Here is a 22,144-nt window from a genome sequence, read left to right as displayed (position 1 = left end):
TTCACTTTTTGAAAGGCAGGGAATTTTGGCTAGTGAAAATGCTGAGTGGCTAGTGACCTAGGAAGACTACTAGCCACAGTGGCCAGTGAGCCAACATTTTTATTTCAAACCCTGATGGTAATGAAATGGTGTTTGAACATGGTCCTATGGTAATACCATGATATTCTATGAAGTACCTTGGAGTACCATGTAAATACAAAAGTATATTTGGTACTATGATTGTATATTTTGGTACTATGATTGTATATTTTGTAAGTGCATTTAGTACCATGGTATACATCAGAGTACTAAAGGGTATTACCATTCGATACCATCACTGTATTATGGTATTGCCCCAGTACTTTTTTGTAAGGAGTGTCTCTGTGTGTTTGCATATATATTCCTGATTCTCATGAGTTTATGTGTGTGTTTTTTGTCTCTCAGGTGCAGGTTGGTGGTCTTCACGTGTCCCCAGGCTCAATAAACATCCTCTCTGACAGTCTCCTGACTCTCCCTGCCATTGTAAGCATCGCTGCCGGCGGTGGTCTTCTGCTCATCATCGTCATCCTCGTGCTGATTGCCTACAAGCGTAAATCCCGTGAAAATGACCTCACTCTCAAGAGACTCCAGATGCAAATGGACAACCTGGAGTCCAGAGTCGCATTGGAGTGCAAGGAAGGTGAGAAAGACGTACATTTAAAAAAGTCACACACATTCATCGCTAAAGTTGTGTCACTCATTATTCCTGAAATTAATTTGGTGTTTCACTACTACCAGATTGAAGTACTGTCATGACCAGACAGTTGCATGGTTGAGTGATGCTGGCTATGTTCAGAATAGCATACTACAGTTCCATGCTACATAACATGATTTTCAGTTATGACATACAGTAAACCTCTTGTGATGCATGTTCATGTCGGACATTGTTGGTAGGCAAAGTAATTATTTGAGTGCGAAAAAATTTTTAACAAGTCCACAGTGCTAAAGTTTCTGACCTTTTAAGAAACATTCATAAACTGCTTAGTATTTAGTATGTAGTAAGCTCATTTTCCATTCTAAACACAGAATGGTCTGTAGTCAATCACTGGAGCTTTTTAAATGAATTCTTACTTTTTTATATATTTTTTGGTGTGCCTCTTTTTAGGGTTCTGCGTTGGGTGATTGCTGCTTTTGGATGACAAATAAAATCAAAAGCAGCACACACCATTCTGATAAAAAGAGTGTCCCTGACCCATGGTTAGCAGTGCTGAAAGGATGATTTTTGTGTTGACTTACTCTACAGCCGTGAGGAATTTAAGATGCAGAGGTATTAGAGGGGCAGATTGCTGCTGTCAGATCGAGAGCCCTGCACTCCTGCACACCTGCCAGAGAGTGTGTTTAAGATGAGAGGAAGCCATACTGATAGACAGCAAGAGAAAAAGAGGAGGAGGACAGGGGAGGGGAGGGGAGGCGATTGAGTGGAGGCAGAATGGGAAAAAGGAGAAATAAGGATGGTAGAGTGCTGCTCCAGGCTCTGTCAGAATGGACCCAATTAAAGATATCCCACTTTCAGTATCCAACAGCAGGGGACAAGCACTTCAGCAGTCTTCAATTTACTGTTTTTGTGTGTGCGCGTGCGTGTGTGAGCGCGTTCGTGCGTGCCATAAATAGAGAGAGGCAAAGATTTATTATTATTATTATTATTATTATTGGTTCGCTGTATTCTTCAGCTTTTAAGACACTTCAGGAACTTCTGACAAAACTGGATGAAAACAAATAATCTCTGATCTTGATTAGAACAGTACTGGATATTCTGTCATGTGTTTAGTGCTTTTTATATACTAACAAACCCCAAATCTCACAAAACATGTCATATTTTACCCCAATATCAACAAACAACACAAAAGAAAATATATTTTGTATTAAGAAAATAAAGCCTGTTTTTAGGTTGTTTTTTATTGTATTTTGTCATTGTGATTTTGTCCTTTATTATTTTTTGTAATTCCCATTATTACTTATTGAGAGGCAGAGGCTATTTGCACTAAGTGCAAATAGTGTTAGACAGTAATAGATACTATATTAATAGTAATAGATAGGTAATTGATAGTTAGATTAATTAAATACTAGCATAAACTATAGGGGCATCACTACCGCATATTTATTTTATTTATTTATTTTTAGATTCCTACAGACACCCTACACTAACCTCTGCATTTAAACCTAACCCTAACCTTCTCTTACCAAAACTAACCATGGTTTTACTACAGTAACCATAGTATCACCATTATTTTGTAGTAAAATCATCATAACCACAAAATTAAACATGATTACTATATTACTCCATTGCCATATTACTGTAGAAACACCATTGTTAATTACGTTAAAACTATGAATTCAGCTTAAAAATGTATTTACTACAATATTACTATTGTAAAACCATGGTTAATGCTACCCTGATCAAATCTTTCTCTAAACTCCCCGACCTTCACAGTGACCAAATCACTGTGAGGAAATTAACCTTTATATTATTTCTTAATTTATTATTATAAGTAGTATTAAAGGAAATATGAAGAGTGGAAACATTGTGGGAAAAACTGGGGCAAAAGGGGGAATCGAACTTGGGTCGTCCATATGAGAAAAAGACATCCACATCTTTTTTGCACACCACACCATTGAAGTGACATCTGGGGGTGCAGTTTTCATCAGACTATTTGAGTGCAAATAGCAGCGCTGTGTGGCAGGTGCTATTCAGTCACTCCGTTATTGAAATCAGTAGCAATCAAGAGAAGTACAACAAATACTATTAGGATTTATAAATACTTATCTTCAATATAAGCTCAATCAACAGCATTTGTTGCATTATGTTGATTAACACAACAAATCATTTTAGATCAGCACATGATTTCGTAAAAATAAAGCAAATACATGGTTACAATTAATCACTTAAAATGGAATGGTGAATGGGGCCAGTCCACTCACACAAAAATACACACTGTTTGAAAAGTATAGCCACAAGATGTAAACAGTAAGTGATTTTAGCACATTAAAATCATGTTAAAATAATGTTTATGTCTTGTGGCTATATTATATTTCATGGACTGCCCCCATTTACTTCCTTTGTAAGTGTAATCTGGAACAGCGATTTTGACTTTTGTTCTTTTTAATAAAAGAGGGACGAGTCCTAATTATTTTTTTGCCACAAATGCTGTCCTATTGAGCTTAATGTGTGATGAACCTGGAACGTTTATTACATTAAGGAAAATTTGTATTTTATATATATATATATATATATATGTATTTATTCATTACAGTAATGACAATTGGGAGGGATGTTGGATAGAAGTGGACATGTTCTTGACAGGTTTCATGAGATTCACTGAATTATATAATACATATTGACTCTAAAAAAAAACAAATGTCTTTCTCTTCATGTGCCCTTTCCATGTTCAGCTTTTGCAGAACTGCAGACAGATATCAATGAGTTAACCAGTGATCTGGACCGAGCTGGTATCCCTTATCTGGATTACCGCACCTATGCCATGAGAGTCCTGTTTCCCGGAATCGAGGACCATCCTGTGCTCAGAGAACTAGAGGTGAGCTTTGGTCTTCTTTAATAGCATAATTATCTTAACCACAATAAATAGTTTATACAGAATGTACTCTTTTATTGAATGCAAATAAAGTCTTTAGTATTCTATTTCATTGACTGTCTTTGTAAAGGATTTTTTGAATGGAAAATATGTTGTTGTGTGTTGCAGGTGTCTGGTAATGGGCAGTCGAGTGTGGAGAAAGCTCTTAAGCTGTTTGCCCAGCTGGTAAACAACAAAGTATTTTTGTTAACATTCATCCGCACGCTGGAAATGCAGCGCTCCTTCTCCATGCGTGACCGTGGCAACGTGGCGTCTCTCATTATGACGGCTCTCCAGGGTCGACTCGAGTACGCCACGGATGTGCTGAAACACCTGCTGTCCGACCTCATCGACAAAAACCTGGAGAGCAAAAACCACCCCAAGCTACTGCTTAGAAGGTGAGAGAGAGCTCGCACACACAATCACAGGCACACATACTCTTGTTCACTCTCTTTATCTCCCCCTCTCTGCCTGACTGCTGTTGTTATACAAAAACACATTTTGTGAGTCAAGGTTACTATAGTTTTCCATTTTTCAAATGCGTTTTTATTTATTATTTTTAAATTAAGTAAAAATGTTAACTTTTCTGTTTCATTTGTATATGTTTTAATTTCGGTCTTAGTAATTGGAGTTAAGGGATCACTTTAGAAATTACAAGAACATTACCAGAGTTGTTTACATCTACTGTAAGATAAGCAAGACCTTTGAAATGAACATGGGCAAAACCGGCAAAAGTAACTTTTCAGTCATTTTTACCTTATCCATAAAAAACAAAGAGTCACTCTGCGTACCTTTCTTACCATTTTATTCATGTTTTTTGCTGCTGTTTGCATTTTTAGCACTTTAAATGAGGAGCTTTCATCTTAAGGTTTACTTGTAGTTTGCAGTTGAGGTCTGTACGGGCATTAAGTTCAAGCCCAGCCTGTTCCCAAGACCGTGTGACCCAACCTGACCATTACTGTCATATTTTAGTAATGGTCAAAAGGCTAAAATGTATTTAAGCAGTGTTGGGGAAATTCGTAACAGTAAACATACACATTTTTAACAAGGCATGCCGACCCCTCAGTCACATGAAGTCGTCTTTGCAACCTGAATGTAGATGACTTCCTTTCTTCTGCAGAACACAACTTATGATTTTTAAAAGAATATTTCAGCTCTGTAGGTCCATACAATGCAAGTGAATGGGTGCCAAAATTGTGACAAAGTACCACCTCGGAATTTTGTCCAAGGTGGTACTAAAAAAGTATTGGGTACCAGGTACTATCCACATTGGAAAACCTCAAAAAAGTGAGCGGAGTCGAGTTGTACCATGCAGTGGAAAAGCCCCAATTGTGTGGGTTCGATTAGTAGACCTCTAGTATGTGATAATAACCCCCTTTGAGTTTAGAGATGTAGTATTACAAGGATAAGTAACTAATTGAACTTACATTTTTGTTCAACTTTAACTTAAGCTGTTCAGACTATACTAATAAAAATATAAATTAATGCCCAATGAGTTTTCTTCTCTATCTTTGGGTCAACTCCATCTTCTGATCCCTCTCTTTCTCTAGTCTCTGTCTGTGTCAATTTTCATTTGTGTGTTGGTTACTCATAAAACATTCATGAGCAGCTCAAATCCACTTGTTTCTTTTTCCCTATCTCTACCTCTCTCTCATTGTCTTTTATGGCTTCCTTCCAAATTTCTCTAGGTTTTTTTTAAGTCTTTTTATACCAGCATGTCAACTAGAAGATTTAGACTAATAATGATTAAACAAACAGAGATGCCCGAAGGCTAACACACAGCCAAGTCCACTGCTGTGTTCATTACTGGTCTGTTTGATGAAGGCTGAGTGATTGCAACTCTAGCTGGAGGTGATTTGCTCCGACCAATTGCAGCATTATATCAGCTATGCATCACATTTTGTATAGTCAAAGCAGACAGCATGAATTAACACTACAGCTATTCCCTGTTCTCTCTCGCATGTGCGCTCTTACGGAGTGAATTTTCGTGTGTTGTGATGTGACTCAGCTCATTAATAGTCACAGTAAATAGATGCAGGGGAAATGTGGATTACGTCGTTATTTAACGTGACAGACGGCACATCTTTCTCATTATCTGCTGTCATTAGGAACACAAAACACTAATCGCTGGCGCTGGCATGCTGGGCCGGGGGGATCAGGGGCCCCGTGGTTTTAGATGGCACTTTTTCTTTTTTTCTAATGGAAATTAAGAGATTATTGATTCGACAAGCTCCTTTCAGTCTCATTCGCTCTTCATGTCGTCACGTCTCCATGAAATATCTGGAGAATAAGAAGGCTGAATTAGTAAAAAGGGCTCAATATTAAGGGTCCGGGGCCAGTGTGAGTGAGTTTTGGGCCAGTTGGTTGAACTGCTGTTGCTCTTGCATTCCTACAATCTGTATTTGTTAATCATGTATATGCTCTTTTATGCCCTGAAAACGTTTGTTTTTTTTTATGTTGTTTTATGTATTATATTGATTTACTTAAGATGTATGTTTTCTGGCTGGCTGTCATGGATGAGGTTTTGTCTGGTTTGTACAAGAAAGACAAACAAATGATAAACAAATCGGTAAGGTTTTGCAGTAATAATTTTCCAGCAAAAGCATTTAAAAAGTTTATAGCCTCGTCATGTAACGTTATAGTAAATATTTAACCTATTATTACAAATGTAAAACTTTGTAAAACAAAATTATATTCTGGAAATATTGTTTGAAAGACATTTTTCATGAAAAATAGGGTTAGGATTAGACAGTTACAGTATTATTTTTTTTACTTTTACAATTTGTTGATTCAAAAATAGTTTTTATTTGAACTTTCAGTTCCGTTAACGTTTTTTTTTATTTATTTTTTTATGGATATCCATACCAATAAGAATTGAATTTCTTATTTTTATGTATTTCTTCCTCAAAAGCACTAACATCATTTTTAATGGAACATCTAAGGGATAGTTCACCTAAAAATGAAAATTCTCTCATCATTAACTCACCCTCATACTATCCCAGATGTGTATGGCTTTCTTTCTTCTGCAGAACACAAATTATGATTTTTAGAAGAATATTTCAGCTCTGTAGGTCCATACAATGCGAGTGAATGGTTGCCAAAATTGTGATGCTGCAAAATGCTCATAAAGGCAGCATAAACATAATCTATACAATGACAGAAAATGTCAGAGTTGAAAATAAACAGGAAATGTATTAGTACAAAATAAATAAAAAACAAACCAAAACTCAAACGAGGGGGAAAAACAAGCATAAACTACCCTGTAGGAGAAAACGTAAAGCAATTCATCCAGGGCTTTGGCAGAGGGTAGTGGAGAATCAGGACTGACCGGACCGAACAGGAACAGGGCTGATTAACAGGACCGACATTAATGAGACCAACAAACAAGACCAACTGGAACACACAAGACTGGACACAAGACGAACTGGCACTGGACAGCAAACATGAGGAGACTAAAATTTGACTAAAATGGAAAATGCAGGGTTTCGTTGTCTTGTGAGAGCACGTGGCTTTTTTTGTTTCTGTATCGCCACGTGCCTCTCTGTCTTAAGTCATACCCTGCCTCCTTGTTTGCCTGTTATTATTTAATTTTTTACACCTGTACACACACACCAAACCCCTCAGACCGAAGTGACAGAACCTCAGCACAACATGAAGATAGCTCGAGACCCGGGCGCACAGCACAAAGCGAGTGCAACGCACGTCCGTTGTCACGAGAGACAGACATAGATTATTGACGCAAGTGCAATACAGAACAAGTCATGGAACATGAATGTCCAGATCCCGACACTGAAACCGAACCAGATAGAAGGGTCAGGATCCAGACACCATGCTCCAGACCTGAAACAAGACTGACCGAAAACACAAGACAGACATGGTACGATAATTTCACGGTCTTGTCAGACAAAAACCCAGACTGACATAGTGACAAATGACTCCAGTGTGTTAATACATATCTTTAAATTCTTCTCCCTGCCCAGTAGAGGGACGTATGCATGAAGAATGTGAATCACCAAAAACACAAGAAGAAGAATTGAAAGGGATCTTTTTCTCACCCACACCTATCATATCACTTCTGAATTCATTGATTTAACTACTGGAGTCGTGTGGATTATTCTTATGCTGATTTATGGGATTTTTGGAGCTTCAAACATTTGGCACCCATTCACTTGCATTGTATGGACCAAAAGAGCTGAGAAAAAACATTTTCTTCTATCGACCTTTCTCTCTGTGTCCGCTTTCTGTGTTTTAACAATTCCCTGATAATGGGATACATATGGAATTTCTGTATCAAGCAGCTTGTAGGAAGGATTTAGTCTCAATTATGGTTGTACAGATGTTTGTGAAAAATGACATCTAATTACTTGATACATTCGCAAATACTTTGCCAGGAGCTTAAGAGGTGTATTCAAAGGTGAAGTGTGTAATTCTGTACCACTAAAGACACCAAAAGGAATTACAAAATAATGAATGTTGAAAATGTTTTAAACACTGCCACTATTTTGCCAAGAATAATCCCACTCCCAACTTATTCCACTGGTTGAGCCAATGTTGGTTCATTTGGGGACATGCAACAAGTGTTTACAACAATTGCACACTTCACCAATATGTTGCGAGCCGGATTCAAACTTGAGCCGCCCATATGAGCACCATGGCTCAATTTGTCAGAGCACAGGCTCTAACCTCTAAGATACAGCTCCAACTCCATATTGCAGTAAGTAAACATAAAAAAAAATAAAATAAAATTATAAAAAAAACTGAATTGAGATTTAAAAAGAGCTACATACTTTGAGCTGGCAATATAATTTACAAGTTGAGCTACTTTGATGATGTGCATTCGTACTACATTATCTTGAAGTTAGAACAAAGGACATTCATGTATGTTAAGAAAAATAATGAATGCCAAAGATGCCTGTAGGTTGTTTGCTCACAAATGAGACATCTTTAGGAATCAGACAATATCAACAGATATCAAACACTTGCATTTAATGAGAACCAACTGTGAAAAATAACAAGGGCCTGCCTGGTCTCTGTGGTCATCAGAGTGACTGTACATTTCATTTCAAATAGCCTAAAGCCTATCTGGCATTAATACTGGCTTTTCTTTTTTCTATCTTTATTTGATTATGGAAGAGAACTCAAGCTTGTTCTGGGCCTCTGTTTCTGTCTGGATCAGATCTGAATCTGATTGTTTTCAGAGCAGACTGGTTCTTTACATTTAAAAAGCAACAATAAATTAAAACTCCATTGCACAGTGTCTTTTGCCATTTTTCAATGACAGACAGTAGAGAGGACACAAGACATAAATGGTGACTGAAGACAGAAAGAAACAAGGTGTGTTTAAAAAAAATTCAGGACAGTGCAGGGTTTCACAGAATGCTTATTATGATAAAAAAAAAAAAAACGAATTCCAGTGATCAAATAGTGTGTCATAGTGTCATAGTGTGTGCTTTCTGGTGAAGGAAAATAGTGATTCGGTAATAAAAGAGTTGTTGAAAGCATCAAATCTTCAATGAAGAGATTTTTGAGATTGACTTCTATGGGTCTGAACTATATTTTGAAGCCTGTTATTGACTATATTATTGACCTGAAATATTGAATTTGTTTGTGCACCTAAAGAGTGCCCACTCTCTATTTCCCATAAGTATTTGAAAATGGCCAGCCAATTTCTCTTCGTTTCCTTTGTTTGGACTCAGTTTTCAACTGTTTGTGTAACTGGTATAGGAAACATCGAGCTGTATGGAGGATACAGTATTTTGGAAGAGGGTGAATTTAGTTTAGTGGTAAATAGAAAGGGGTAGTTTAGCTTCTCTGTGTGTTTGAAGCAGGATTGTGCACCATTCAGAATTGAATTGAGAATGGCAATTCAAATTCAATTACATTTTTGAATTTGAATCGAGTGAGTAAACAAGATGCAGAATTGTTATTCAAATTTGAATTTAAGAAAGTCAAATTTAAATAGAAATGAAATATAAATATAATGGACAGGTGCGTTTTTCTAACAGAGAAGAGACCTTGGACCTAGAGTAGGTCTGCTCAATGTATGGTATGTCTCGACTATAAAAGAGGAAAGTCTTGAAACAGGAATGAAAGGCCATCGAAAGGATTCGGTGTCCAGCTGTGAGGGGTGGCAGGGAGACGTCCCTGATCGCAACCCCACCACCAAGAGGTGTGCTGGGATTAATGGGGCGAAACATTCGTGATAGGCAGCTCCCGGCTGATGACCCCATAGCTGGATAATTGAAGGCACCAGCGGAGGTTCGGCAGGCAGTAATTCCCAGCAGGTTTAGACATCTACTTGTGCATCTGAGGTGTGGCCAATTAAATTCATATTTGACCACGTGAATTAAAAAGGCCAATTCTTAAATTTTGCCCAACCCTGGTTTTAGGGCCTTTGTGAATCTGTCACCATTCGTCATTGATCCCTGATTGACTGATAAAGGAAACAGAACAGTCTTCCAAGGCCGGATGCCATCTGCATCAAACACATTGTCACTCAAATACTGTGTCTGTGTGTTTGTGTGTTAGAGCCCATCAATCACTCACACACACACACACACTCACTGAATGTCACGTATGAATGCACACATCAAGCACAAATGCACACTTTTGTGTTAAGGTTCTTGCTCCAGTCCTTGCTCACTCCTGACTCTGAAGTCCCTCAGGTAGAAAACAAAGAAAAGATGACAAGCTTAAAAGAGAATATATAAACATTAAGATGTTTTTATAGACAGCCACACATGTTACTGAATGCATTCCAGATGCATACACACTCATGCTTTCAAATACCCTTTATCCTTTAGAAGAATCACACAAATAGACACACTTGTGACAAAGATGAGGACATTCCTTCATATCACTATCACTATCATATGCATCAGTCCTTCTATTAGCCTGTCTCTCTGTTCCTCTTATTTAATCTCTCTTTATTTCTATGTAAAAATGTGCCATTAAATAAGCATATTTGATGGCCTTGTTATTTAACATAATGTTGTTTTTTATATCAAATTAGCATCTACAATCTGCTAATGCATTAGCCCAGATGACTTAATACCTCAGACCCCCCCCCCCATCATCTTTATATTAATGGACTCTTTAGCTCCTTCTTACTAACTTAAAACCTCTCAGTGCACTAATAACCCCTCAGTGACTTTTTTAAAGCTAGTCAACTCTGTGGCCATGTTGGTAGCTATTTTCTAATCATGCAAGTACAGTCAAGTCAAGTCAGTTATATTTGAATAGCGCCTTTCACAACATCGTTTCAAAGCAGCATAACAGAAAATCATGCATTAACAGAAAATGAAACTGTAAAATCTATAATAGTTTTAGTGTCATCATTGTGTAGTTTGATAAAATATGATTGTGAATTGTGGTTAAAGATAAGTAATTAAATTATAAATTTATTTAGATCCCCAGTGAGCAAGCCATACCGCTTTTTTTTTTTCTTGATTGGGGAAAGGCAGAAATCCTTTAAATACCTCAAAAGTCCCCAAAAAATTCACCAAGGTTATGTTTTAAGAACTAGGATTGGCTACTTGAATGGGAAACCCTCCCTGGTTAGACAGGCAAAACTTTCCATATTGAAGCATCAAAATGCACAAACGTCCCATGGTGAAAAGTTGGCAACCCTATCAAGAACATATGTCAAATGACCAATAAAATAGAATCAGTCATTTTACAAAACTGACCAAGATGGTCTTCCAGCCCAGCTGGGCCCCCACCGGTCAGTAGTTACAACCACCTTAATCAGCTTGAACCAGTTAGCATGTTGCAAACACAGCAACACCTTGCAATATTCTGGTAATTGTTTGTTTTGTTTTGTTTATTTTCTTTTTGTTTTATTTGCTAAGAAAACTGCCACAAATTGAACACAAATTAGTTTTTAAGATGGCGTAAAGATTTTGTGTGTGTGTGTGTGTGTGTGTGTGTGTGTGTGTGTGTGTGTGTGTGTGTGTGTGTGTGTGTGTGCGTGCATGCGTGTGTGTGCATGCATGCGTGTGTGTGCATGCATGCGTGTGTGTGCATGCGTGCGTGTGTGCGCGCGTGCGTGCATGTGCGCGTGCGTGTGTGTGCGTGTGTGTTTCGTTACTTTCGTTTTGTTTTGTAAAAAGCTGGTAAACCTATCAAGTCAAAATCACCAATATAAATTTAACAAAACCAACCAAGATGGTCTACTAACCCAGCATTTGGTTTTGTTTTGTTGTTTCATTTCGTTTTGTTTTGTTTGCTGCAAATTTGACATAAATTAATGACAAATTTCTTTTAAAAATGAAATATGTTGTTTCATTCTGTTTTGTTTTTCATTTCTTTGGTTTTTGTTTAATATTTAATTTTGTTTGTTTTGTTTCAAGTTTCAACGCAACTTGACTTGAGAACCTCTTTTCCATTTCATTGCACTTCATCTTGCTGACAACAAGTCGATTCTGTTGCCAAAAAGGCAATTGGCTCATTGAACTGAAAGGCAGAACTTCTTATCTTACAATCATCTTGTCAAGCCTTGCAATTTCTCGGACAGCAAGTGGTGCTGTAGTGGTCTAAACCACAGTACTGGTAAACTGGTAATCAGAAGGTTGTTGGTTCGATCCCCACAGCCACCACCATTGTGTCCTTGAGCAAGGCACTTAACTCCAGGTTGCTCCGGGGGGATTGTCCCTGTAATAAGTGCACTGTAAGTCGCTTTGGATAAAAGCATCTGCCAAATGCATAAATGTAAATGCATGTGGCTTGTTTTCTTTGTAGACTATCTCCGATGTGACAATTAGTCCACTCTTCTATTTAAAACATCATACACCTGAAGTTTTATTTCTTTGAGAAAGTTGCATTATGGTCAAGAGGATATGCTGGGATTACAGTTTATCATCTTCCAAATCATCGACCTTTGTGAACAGAGCTCATCACATCTTTACAATCAGCACTCGCTCTCACGTGTGACCCACCTTATCTCGGCCACATGGTCTCAAACACAATACACATGCGTACATACACATAGACAGACACACACACACACACTCTCCCACACTCTGTGTTTGCGTACTGCCTCCAAGGTGTAATCATAGTTATTTCCATTTCCACATTAAAAGAGTAATTTTCTCTCTATGCTGTTGAGTAAATTGCCAGTGTGCTACCTCGCTAGACCCATAGTGGCAAATTGGAATATGTAAAAAAGTGTGCATGTATGTAGATTTGTGTAACTTTGCAGCTGTTGTGAAACACTGGGCAACAAATACACTGCCCGTATTACATCGTCCTATGATGCCTATGTGTGTTTGTAATTCCATGAGCGAACATATGTCCATAAGTGAACATAATGTCTGTCTTCGAAAAGAGCGAGAGAAAAGTATTTTTCCAGGGTGAAAGGAAGAATGTTTTGCAATGAGTCTGAGCTTGAGAGAAGAAGTAGACAGAGATATTGGTATTCCACAGGCGTGCTCAGCCGTCAGAACCAGGGAATAACCCTTTCATGTATTTTTCATGCTCGTTAACCACTCCTGCCGGGGTGCTGTTTGTTCTCTCTTTCTCCCTTCCTCACTGTCTCCCTTATCTCTCTCTCTCTCTCTCTCTCTCTCTCTCTTCTGTTTTTCACATGCTCAGCCTTCAACAAACCATCTGCTCTTTCTTTTCCACCCAAAGTATATCCCACAACTGTGGAGAGCACTTTTTGAGTCGTGTGTGTCATTTTTGGGTTTGTGTCTGTGTTTGTATCTGTCTCTTGCCTTAAAGGAAATAAACAGTGTAGAGACAGGGGTTGGTCACAAAACAAAATTATAATGGACTAAGCAAGTCTGAGGACTGGAGTGAATGACAGGGAAGGAAACAAAGACAGTCTTCCCTAGCGGCATTTATCTCTCTCTCCTTCACTTTCTATTTCTCTTCAAAACCAAGTCAGAGAATACTCTGGAATTCCTCGTAGCCTTAAGATAGCTGTCATTCTTTCATCTGCTAACAGAGGGTTTGTGTTTGTTTGTGTGTGTTTCAGGACGGAGTCTGTAGCTGAGAAGATGCTAACCAACTGGTTTGCTTTCCTGCTTCATAAGTTTCTGAAGGTAACTTGCTTCTTTGTCTTTCTTTTAATGAAATAGTTCCTTTCTTCTTGTGTAGTCTCATGTAGCCAGACTTTTTACAATCTGCATAAAGTATAATCCATTCTGCAGCTTATTTTGGCCAAGAACCGCCCATTTAGACAAGAAAGAATACTCTGACTGATAAGAAAATTGACCAAACACTGTATTTTTGTGCCAACTCATTCATATAACCACGCTGCAGTTACTGTAAACAGGCAATACCGAAGTACAAGCAATAAATAAGGCATAATGTATACTAAGCAGGCCAATGTTGCTAAATAAAGCCAGGCTGGGTGATCAAAACCACAAGGCAGACCGTATTACATGGCTACTTACCAAATAAATAAATCAATAAATGGACATGACATATTGGCTTCATCTGAATGCAAACTTCTCCATTATGTAGTATGCCAAAAGCAGTATGTCAATAGAGTAGGGTGTCCGAATCCTTAGTATTCATAAAACAGTACGCAAGAAATACCCAGATAACCTACTACATCTGAAATGATTCTGAAGTGCACATCCACTCAACATTTTACTATCCCATATAGCAATGTATTCAAAAGGCTAAATTTGGGTTGCTCTTTTCCTATGTAAGTGTGATATATACAGTACCAAAAAAGTTGCTGCTTGTGGTTAAATTGTACTTGTTTCGCAAAACCAGAGTAAATTATCTTCATAGTTGTTGTTACTACGTCATATAGTTGCGTCACTAAACAATGATATGACATAGTAATGATAATAATAATAATATGTTTTTGTCCATGTTAATGCTAACAACCTCCTTTTCTCTCTCTGTCTGTAGGAGTGTGCAGGTGAGCCTCTCTTCATGCTCTATTGTGCTATCAAACAGCAGATGGAAAAAGGCCCTATAGATGCCATCACAGGAGAGGCGCGATACTCTCTCAGCGAAGACAAACTCATCAGACAACAGATCGACTACAAGACACTGGTCAGCATCATATTCTCTCATAATCACACAAATAAACACAGAAGCTAATCAGTGCTCTCCTCTCTATCAGTGTGATTACTGCAATCGTGTGTGTATGTGTGGTTGAAAGCAGACAGTCTGGCCGAGGTAGGCTAGTGTTCATTAGTCTCTAATACACTGCTAAGGCTGAGATTGGGGTCCTGCAGAGGGTGTGAAATTAGATTTCTCTGGCTAGGAAATGGCCTTTTCCCAGAGCCCTGCTCCACACCTACATCTTTACCAACCACAACGAAACTTGATCAGCGCTCCCCTGAATTGGCCATCATCTTCATCATCCTCACCCTCTCTGTTCCTCTTGCCACCAGATCTTAAACTGTGTCAACCCAGAGAATGAGAACAGCCCAGAGATCCCTGTGAAGGTTCTGAATTGTGACACAATCACGCAAGTCAAGGAGAAGATTCTTGATGCTGTGTATAAGAACATGCCCTATTCACAGAGACCCAAATCTGTGGACATGGATCTGGGTGAGTCTCACACACACACACACACACACACATACCTAAATATTGTTAAAGTTGTGCCACTTTTGTGTGTGGTATTTAGCACAATAACGTCTTATTCAGAAACAACCCGCAATCCAGTGTAATCAGCCACAATCACCGCAAAAATAGCGCTGCCTCTTGAGCACTTCAATGAAGTAATTATCATTCCTTTCCATGCAAAAACACCTCCTTTTTATGTAAATTAGGCTCATTATAGATTATGCATTATTCACAAATTCTGTACTGTTTGCCCAGCGCAATACACATTCTGCTATTACCGCTTGAGGAAAGCATTGCTTCTATTAAAATTATTGGGAGTAATTGGCCCAACGGTCAGTGGAGGTAGAAAAGGAAGTTTTGCCTTACAGGTAAAAGAACCAACCACCTTTTAGAGACAGATATCGGCTGTCAATCAACTTTAAAATGCGCATACGCATTTGCAATACAAAGAGTTTTTTTAGTATGTGTTTTTTAGCATAGTTTCGGCTAAAGAAGCACAATTTATGATACCAATGTTGTCAGATTTTACTGATGATTTTAAATATGTTCTTTGCTAGGAATCTTGACCAACTATTTTGGAGATCTCGGTCTTTCCCCATTCAAGTAGATAGCAGCTGTACTTTTATGCCGCTTGTTTATATAGAAAAATAGCTGCCCATACTGCCCGAGCATTCCAAAGATGGCCGCTGAGTGGACTGACTTGTTAAAAAGACTAAGACTAATGCTCAGAATCAACCCACAAGATTGCAAATTGCATTCATTGCAGATTTTGAGGGTTTGCTAATTCTGTTTGTGAATCGGGCACTAAACCAGTGCAGACAGCGCATGCAAATAAACAGTTTGTTACGGGCGGCAATTCATTCTTAGAGATCTTCTCTTTTTAATGTCTGTTTATTGTAGAGTGTATTAATGAGGTTATATGCACTGGGGTTTGTCATTTAAAAACAACACCAAACACACATTTATCTTCTGTAATGTGATATTTCTGTGTGAAACTGAATAGTCAAAGTGACAAAGTTAGATGGAACTTAATCATCAGAATTTGTTTGGATCATGAAATACAGGCTAAGGTAAGCATTAGGGTTGAGCGATAAAACGATCTCGATATTTATCACGATATAAAATTAAATCCACAATATTCTTGATTAGCATTTGAGTAATTTTTTATATTTAGTTTGGTGTAAAACGCAAGCAGTTTGTGTTTCTCAGACTGTGTAGTTGCTGTTGTTAGCTGCCTTGCTAGCGATTAGGCTACTCTGATCAAACGCACACACACAAACACACACACACACTGCACAAAAGCCCCCCGTCAGCGGTGCAAATCATCCTTCCAGCACCTTGGCCAAAGCAATCTCCTCTATGATGATGTTCTGTTTCTGTAGCTTTGGCAATGCGTGTGTGAGTGTGCGCGTTTGGTGTTGGTTTGCAGGCATCATCTGTGCATTTGGCAACCACGTAAACTAATAAACCCCATTCAACAGAAGAGAAAATCAATGATCACTCTCTCTGAGGCTGTCTATATGTTGTATGCTCTCTCTTTAGCATTTAATTATACCCTACCGTGCACTCACACACAGATCCAACCCATTTGAAAAGACACATTCATAGCATTGGATCAAATCAATGTGCTTTGAGCTGGGGGCAGTTTAGTGTGTGTGTTTTAATGGCAAATGTTTGATTTTTCAGAGTGGCGACAGGGACGTATGGCCCGAGTGGTCTTGCAGGATGAAGACATCACTACTAAGATTGAAAATGATTGGAAGAGGCTCAATACTCTAATGCATTATCAGGTACGAAAGAGAACACACTCAAACATAATGTCATGGTGCCCTCTCCTGTCTAAGCAAGTAGATATTAAAGAGGACATATCATGGATTTATCCTGCTCTTTTATGTAAAAGAGTTTGATTTTCTGTGTAGACACACTCTAACATTCACAATGCAAAGCTCCCTCCCCTGTCCATTTATTGAAACTGAAGCTGCAAAAATGTATATCCAGAATTTGCTATGGTTTGACATCACAAAAATGATCATATTTATGCTGCATTCATATCTTGTCAGAATTACAGAACCATTATAAGCCTGACTGCATAGATTTACAGTATATGTCAACTCCAATTCAGTATTCAGCAACTTGGCCTGCCTTGATAAATGACAGTGTAAAATGTGCCTGTAAGCAAAGATTAGTCATTCATAACAGAGGCCATTTACACATAGAAGTCTTAAAGATACAGTAGCATAATCAACCTCTTTACTAATGGTCAGAGAATGGATGGAAATTGTCATAAAACTAAATTACAATAGGTTTTTGGTGCAAGAAAACTTGATTAGCATTGACCTGATTGATCCGGAGGGAATATTAATGTTGTACTTAAAAAAAACGAAATAATGGAATATGGGCCATTTAAAGCATCATGGGAAATAACTTCTAATTAAAAAGAATTACTTTTTTAATTATTATTACATGATTATAAATAATAAATATTATAGGTCACACTTTATATTACAGTGCCTGTTAATGTTTTGTACTATTATTTAACTACATGTACATACTCTGTAACTCATTTCTGGAGCTGCATGCAAATACAAATGGTTATGCTTACAAATTGTTATAATAAAATAGTTTAATATATAAAATTTAAAATGCATGTAAGCACAAAACACCACAAAAGAAACATATTAGCAACAATTAAGTAAAAAAAAAAAAATCGTGCTGTTATTGTTTGGCCCTTGGGAGACAGGCAGCAGATCTCTGTTCTGCTCTTTCTGTCTAAATCACACCATACTGGACAATATAATAGAGGACAATTATTGAAATGAACTGGAAGATTTCTGGGAGAAATTTTAAGTGTTTTTTTTAAATGGGAAAGTCCTTGTGCATATTGTTTGTGTGTGTGTGTGTGTGTGAGAGAGAGAGAGAGAGAGAGAGAGAGAGAGAGAGAGAGAGAGAGAGAGAGAGAGAGAGAGAGAGAGAGGGAGACTTGTCCTTTACCTTCAGTGCATTAATTACAGTCTTTACCTTGTCTTTACTTCAAACACCGCAGAGACAGTCAGAGCAGGACAGGAGAGGGAGAGAGAGCAAAATTGTGACACCTCTTTTTTATGTCCAGATAAGATTCCACAGGGCAAACACACACATATTCTCATTATTACTCCTGTAAGAGCACATCATATGTTCTGCCATTTTGTCAGGAAGAGACAGATATAAAAAGAGAGGGAGAGAGAGAGGTCTTTCTATCTGTTGATCACCGCTTTTAGCGCTGTATCCCTTTTTTGCTTTATTAAACTTGTGACGGAGCCCCTTCCACTTTTGTCGACAAGTTATTTGATCTGAGTTCATACAAATTACAGTCTCTCTCCACGCATTTGTCGTGGCCACACTGACTTGTGAAGTTTGTGCTGCGAATCATATTAAAAAGTATACATCTGCACAATCTCTAAGAGATGGGACAAAGTTATTCATTTTAAAGACAGTAAACTAGGTTACTGTAACTCCTCAGCTTGCACGCACATTTGTAAATAAAAATGTCACGTCCAAACCACTCTCAGGATTCGTTTTAACCAATCATCAACGCTCTTCGACCAGCCGAGTTGTCCTAGGTCAAAAATTTCAGAGATGTGCACAAACAGGAGAAATATCACAAAACAAACACATTGGCAGAACAAAAACATCACTGCATTTCGTCCTCATCTGTAGGCAAACTAAGCAAAGCCTGTTCGCCCAGTAAGTATAAAGTAGCCTTTAGTCCCACTGTCATTTCAGTTCCTTATACTCCTTACAAAAATGTATCATGGTAACCATATGGTTCCACCAAAATACCATAGTTACTACAGTTATTTTATTAAGTGGTTTAAAAAATCATACAAAATTCAAAAATGTTATCCTCTCAACTTCTTCCACAGCTCTCTCTCTCTCTCTTGTCCTTGGGCAAGACACTGAACCCCAAGTTGCTCCCAATGGCAGGCTAGCGCCTTGCATGGCAGCTCTGCCGTCATTGGTGTATGAACTTTATTTTCACTTGCTGGTGAAATCTCCAGACTAATAATGTAGGAACTGAATTTAGACTTTATGCTGAAAGCAGATGTGGGTCTGAAACGTCTGAATGCAATTATCTTTTTCTGGTGAAAATAGCAAATTACGCTTTACGCCACTTCATTGCCAATCAATACATCCACCGTTTATGTGCATACACCCACAGATAGCGCAAAAACTCCCACGCCCACTTGCAATATACACTGCTCTTAGAATTAGCGCTCTCACAAAAATCGTATAAGACATAATGCACTGTCTTTGCGCGTAGTGATGCGGTGCTTACAAAATAGAGTCCAATGTGTCGTGCTTATGGAGCTGCTTATGAAACTATACACCATACTACCTCTGACTCATTGAATACAAGGGCTGGGTGATAGGATGATGTAATCCAATATCTATGATGTCTTACAAAGATCCAATTGCTGATTCCGAACAGACATGATTGACAATATCAGGACATGACAAAACCAGGGAAGTCTTCAAATATATTAAACAGTGACCAGGGTGTGAAACTAGCACCCACCACCCAACAAATGCGACAAGGCTGAATCCAGTTTGCGAGTTCCTAGTCCAGTAATTTTGCTCATCTACCAGCAACAGGCAGGTGACATGTTGCAAAATGTGAGAAAGAGAATAGTAAACCGGGTGCAAGAGACTCTAGACAACACTGCATTAAAATAAATCACTCCTGAGTCCTCCACAAAGGCACATTTACCTCTCTTCTCTTGAAATACTATAGTTAGGCTAATCTCAGCCACTCCTCAATAAAATAGCAGAGTATTTAAAGAAATAATCAACAATTTTGTCCTTTTAGTGAGTCGTACTGTGGCTTCATAAGCCTTGGTCACTGTGTTCTTCACTGATTGCTTTTGATTGCACAGGCTGATTAACGTACTAGCCGTGAAAAAGTTCCATCAGTCAGATATCTGTACTTTCCTACCTTTCTTTCTCACTCATGCACTCTCGAAATCAGTGAGTCTCTTGACCTTGCGTAGGTTGAAAGCCATTACAGACTACAGACTGGCGGTGTGTCCCTGAGGTGCCAAAGTCATCCTTAAATTTCCAATGCAAAAGCTTTAAACACCATGAGAGATAGCTATAAACAATCCAAATAAACAGAGGCAGACATAAAGTGATGCACATGTTTATTGTCTTTTTATGTCTTATTGGGAATGTCACAGTAGAATCGCACCTCAAACTGTGCATTTAGTGTAAGGGTTAGGGAAATAATTTAATAGAATGTGCAAAACTAGATATTTTCAAAACAGACTTTCGCCTTAGAAGACATTCATTTTACAGCTGGTGTCATGTGGATGATGTTTATGCTGACTGTCTGTGATTTTTGGAGCTTCAAAAGAGAAATCTCCATTCAGTTCCATTTTAAGGACCTACGGAGATATTTTTCTTCAAATGTGTTCTGGTGAAGAAAGAAAGTCCTACACACCTGGGATATCATGAGGGTGAATAAATAATGAGAGAATAAAATAAACATTTTGTCATAGGCTTCATTCATAGTACTTTTTTGTCCTTTTTGGAGCTTTACAGCTGTAGTCATTATCCACTGTTATTGTGTGTAAAATATCAGCCTGGACATTCCACAGAAACTTGCTGTATTAGAGTTATGTTTTTAGACTCTTTGTTGACTCCAATAGAAAATGTAGATAAACATTTCTGGCCAGTAAATGTGGCCAGTATATCATTGTATAACCATAGATCACATGTATAGATCACTGCCAGTGGCTAAGTAATTTTTTCTGTTGACAGTGCTCCAGGGCTTACAATCTGACTTGTGCCCCTGTTTATATAACCAATGTCAGATGACAAATGATACATACAGACATATCAGTTAATCATATACTGTTTAAAAGTATTTGATGTGGTCAGTACCATGGTAATCACAAGCTTAACATTAGGGGGAAAAACATTTTCCGCTATGCATTTATCATGTATAATCTTTATAAGGATGCTTTCATTCATGAATCCAACAAAGTCAATAAGAAACACTATTCACATCTGATTTTACTTCCGTTATGTGATGTATTTCTAAGTGAAACAGGATAATTAAACAATGTAGGACAGGTACCATAGGACAGGTATGTAGGACAGTGTAGGACAGGTATTCCATACCACAATGGAGCTGGGTGTTTTGAAGGAAAGGACTGAAAAATACAAGGAATACAAGGAATTGGTGAGGTCAGCCGAAAAGGAATGCAGTTTCAGAGGTATTGCAAGTTGTTGCATTTTAATGAAAGTCTATGAAGAATTGATTTCCTTTGGATTAATGTGCACAGATGAATTGTGCACAATAAGGCCAGAAACATACACTAAGAATGTAAAAAGTGTACATTTTGATTGTATGTTGATTTTAAACACATTTTTGATGTGCGAAATACCCTCAATTTCACGTTCATGACTGAGCCTGTCATATTTTAAAGAAGAAGCAGAAGGGCTGGACACATCACTGCATCCTCCCCAACTCCTAGATGTGGCGTCTGAGTTAAAGACTTTTTAGCTTACAGATCAGGATCAGATAGAGAGCAGGCAGGGGCATCAGAGATACACAGGGGAACGCGGTCGGCTGTCTGTTTGATTCAAACATTATCATGAGGAGAGCTCACCCCTTATCGCTCTCACACCCACTGATGGCCCGCCTGCCTTACTGACTAAGGATTATCCCTCAAGGGCAAATGCATCTACCCTCCATCATTCAGGCTTCATATGGGCGCCACCTCCACAACATAGGCCAGCTGTGAGAGAAGAAAGCACATGTGATTAAAAGTATTTGAATCACATGTGAGTACATGTGAAGAGTAGATGTGATTAAAGAATACATGTGAAGAGTAGATGTGATTAAAAGTATTGGTTCCAAAACCTAGTGAGCTGCCTTGTTGCCTACTAACTACATTGGTAGCTGTCTTCTTGTCATAGAACCTCATAAGTGACCGATTTGAGCCACACAAATAGCATGGACCATTTGGGAGACTTTAATG

General features: G+C 38.2%; 1 protein-coding gene across 1 annotated transcript in view; it reads left to right on the top strand.

Moving 5' to 3' along the window:
* The window catches only part of LOC127628389 (plexin-A2-like), a 212,101-nt gene that overhangs the window by 168,694 nt on the left and 21,263 nt on the right, over positions 1-22,144 (top strand). The window contains exons 19-25 of the mRNA XM_052105112.1: positions 424-658; positions 3,409-3,551; positions 3,717-3,985; positions 13,564-13,630; positions 14,454-14,600; positions 14,945-15,104; positions 16,809-16,912. Of these exons, the coding sequence (XP_051961072.1) occupies positions 424-658; positions 3,409-3,551; positions 3,717-3,985; positions 13,564-13,630; positions 14,454-14,600; positions 14,945-15,104; positions 16,809-16,912 (1,125 nt within the window). The remainder of the gene's footprint in view (positions 1-423; positions 659-3,408; positions 3,552-3,716; positions 3,986-13,563; positions 13,631-14,453; positions 14,601-14,944; positions 15,105-16,808; positions 16,913-22,144) is intronic.

This window comes from Xyrauchen texanus, chromosome 35 (assembly GCF_025860055.1).
Source record: "Xyrauchen texanus isolate HMW12.3.18 chromosome 35, RBS_HiC_50CHRs, whole genome shotgun sequence".
Lineage (NCBI taxonomy): Eukaryota > Metazoa > Chordata > Actinopteri > Cypriniformes > Catostomidae > Xyrauchen > Xyrauchen texanus.
The sequence above is the reverse complement of the archived record's forward strand: the minus strand, read 5'-3'. Positions and strand labels throughout refer to the sequence as shown.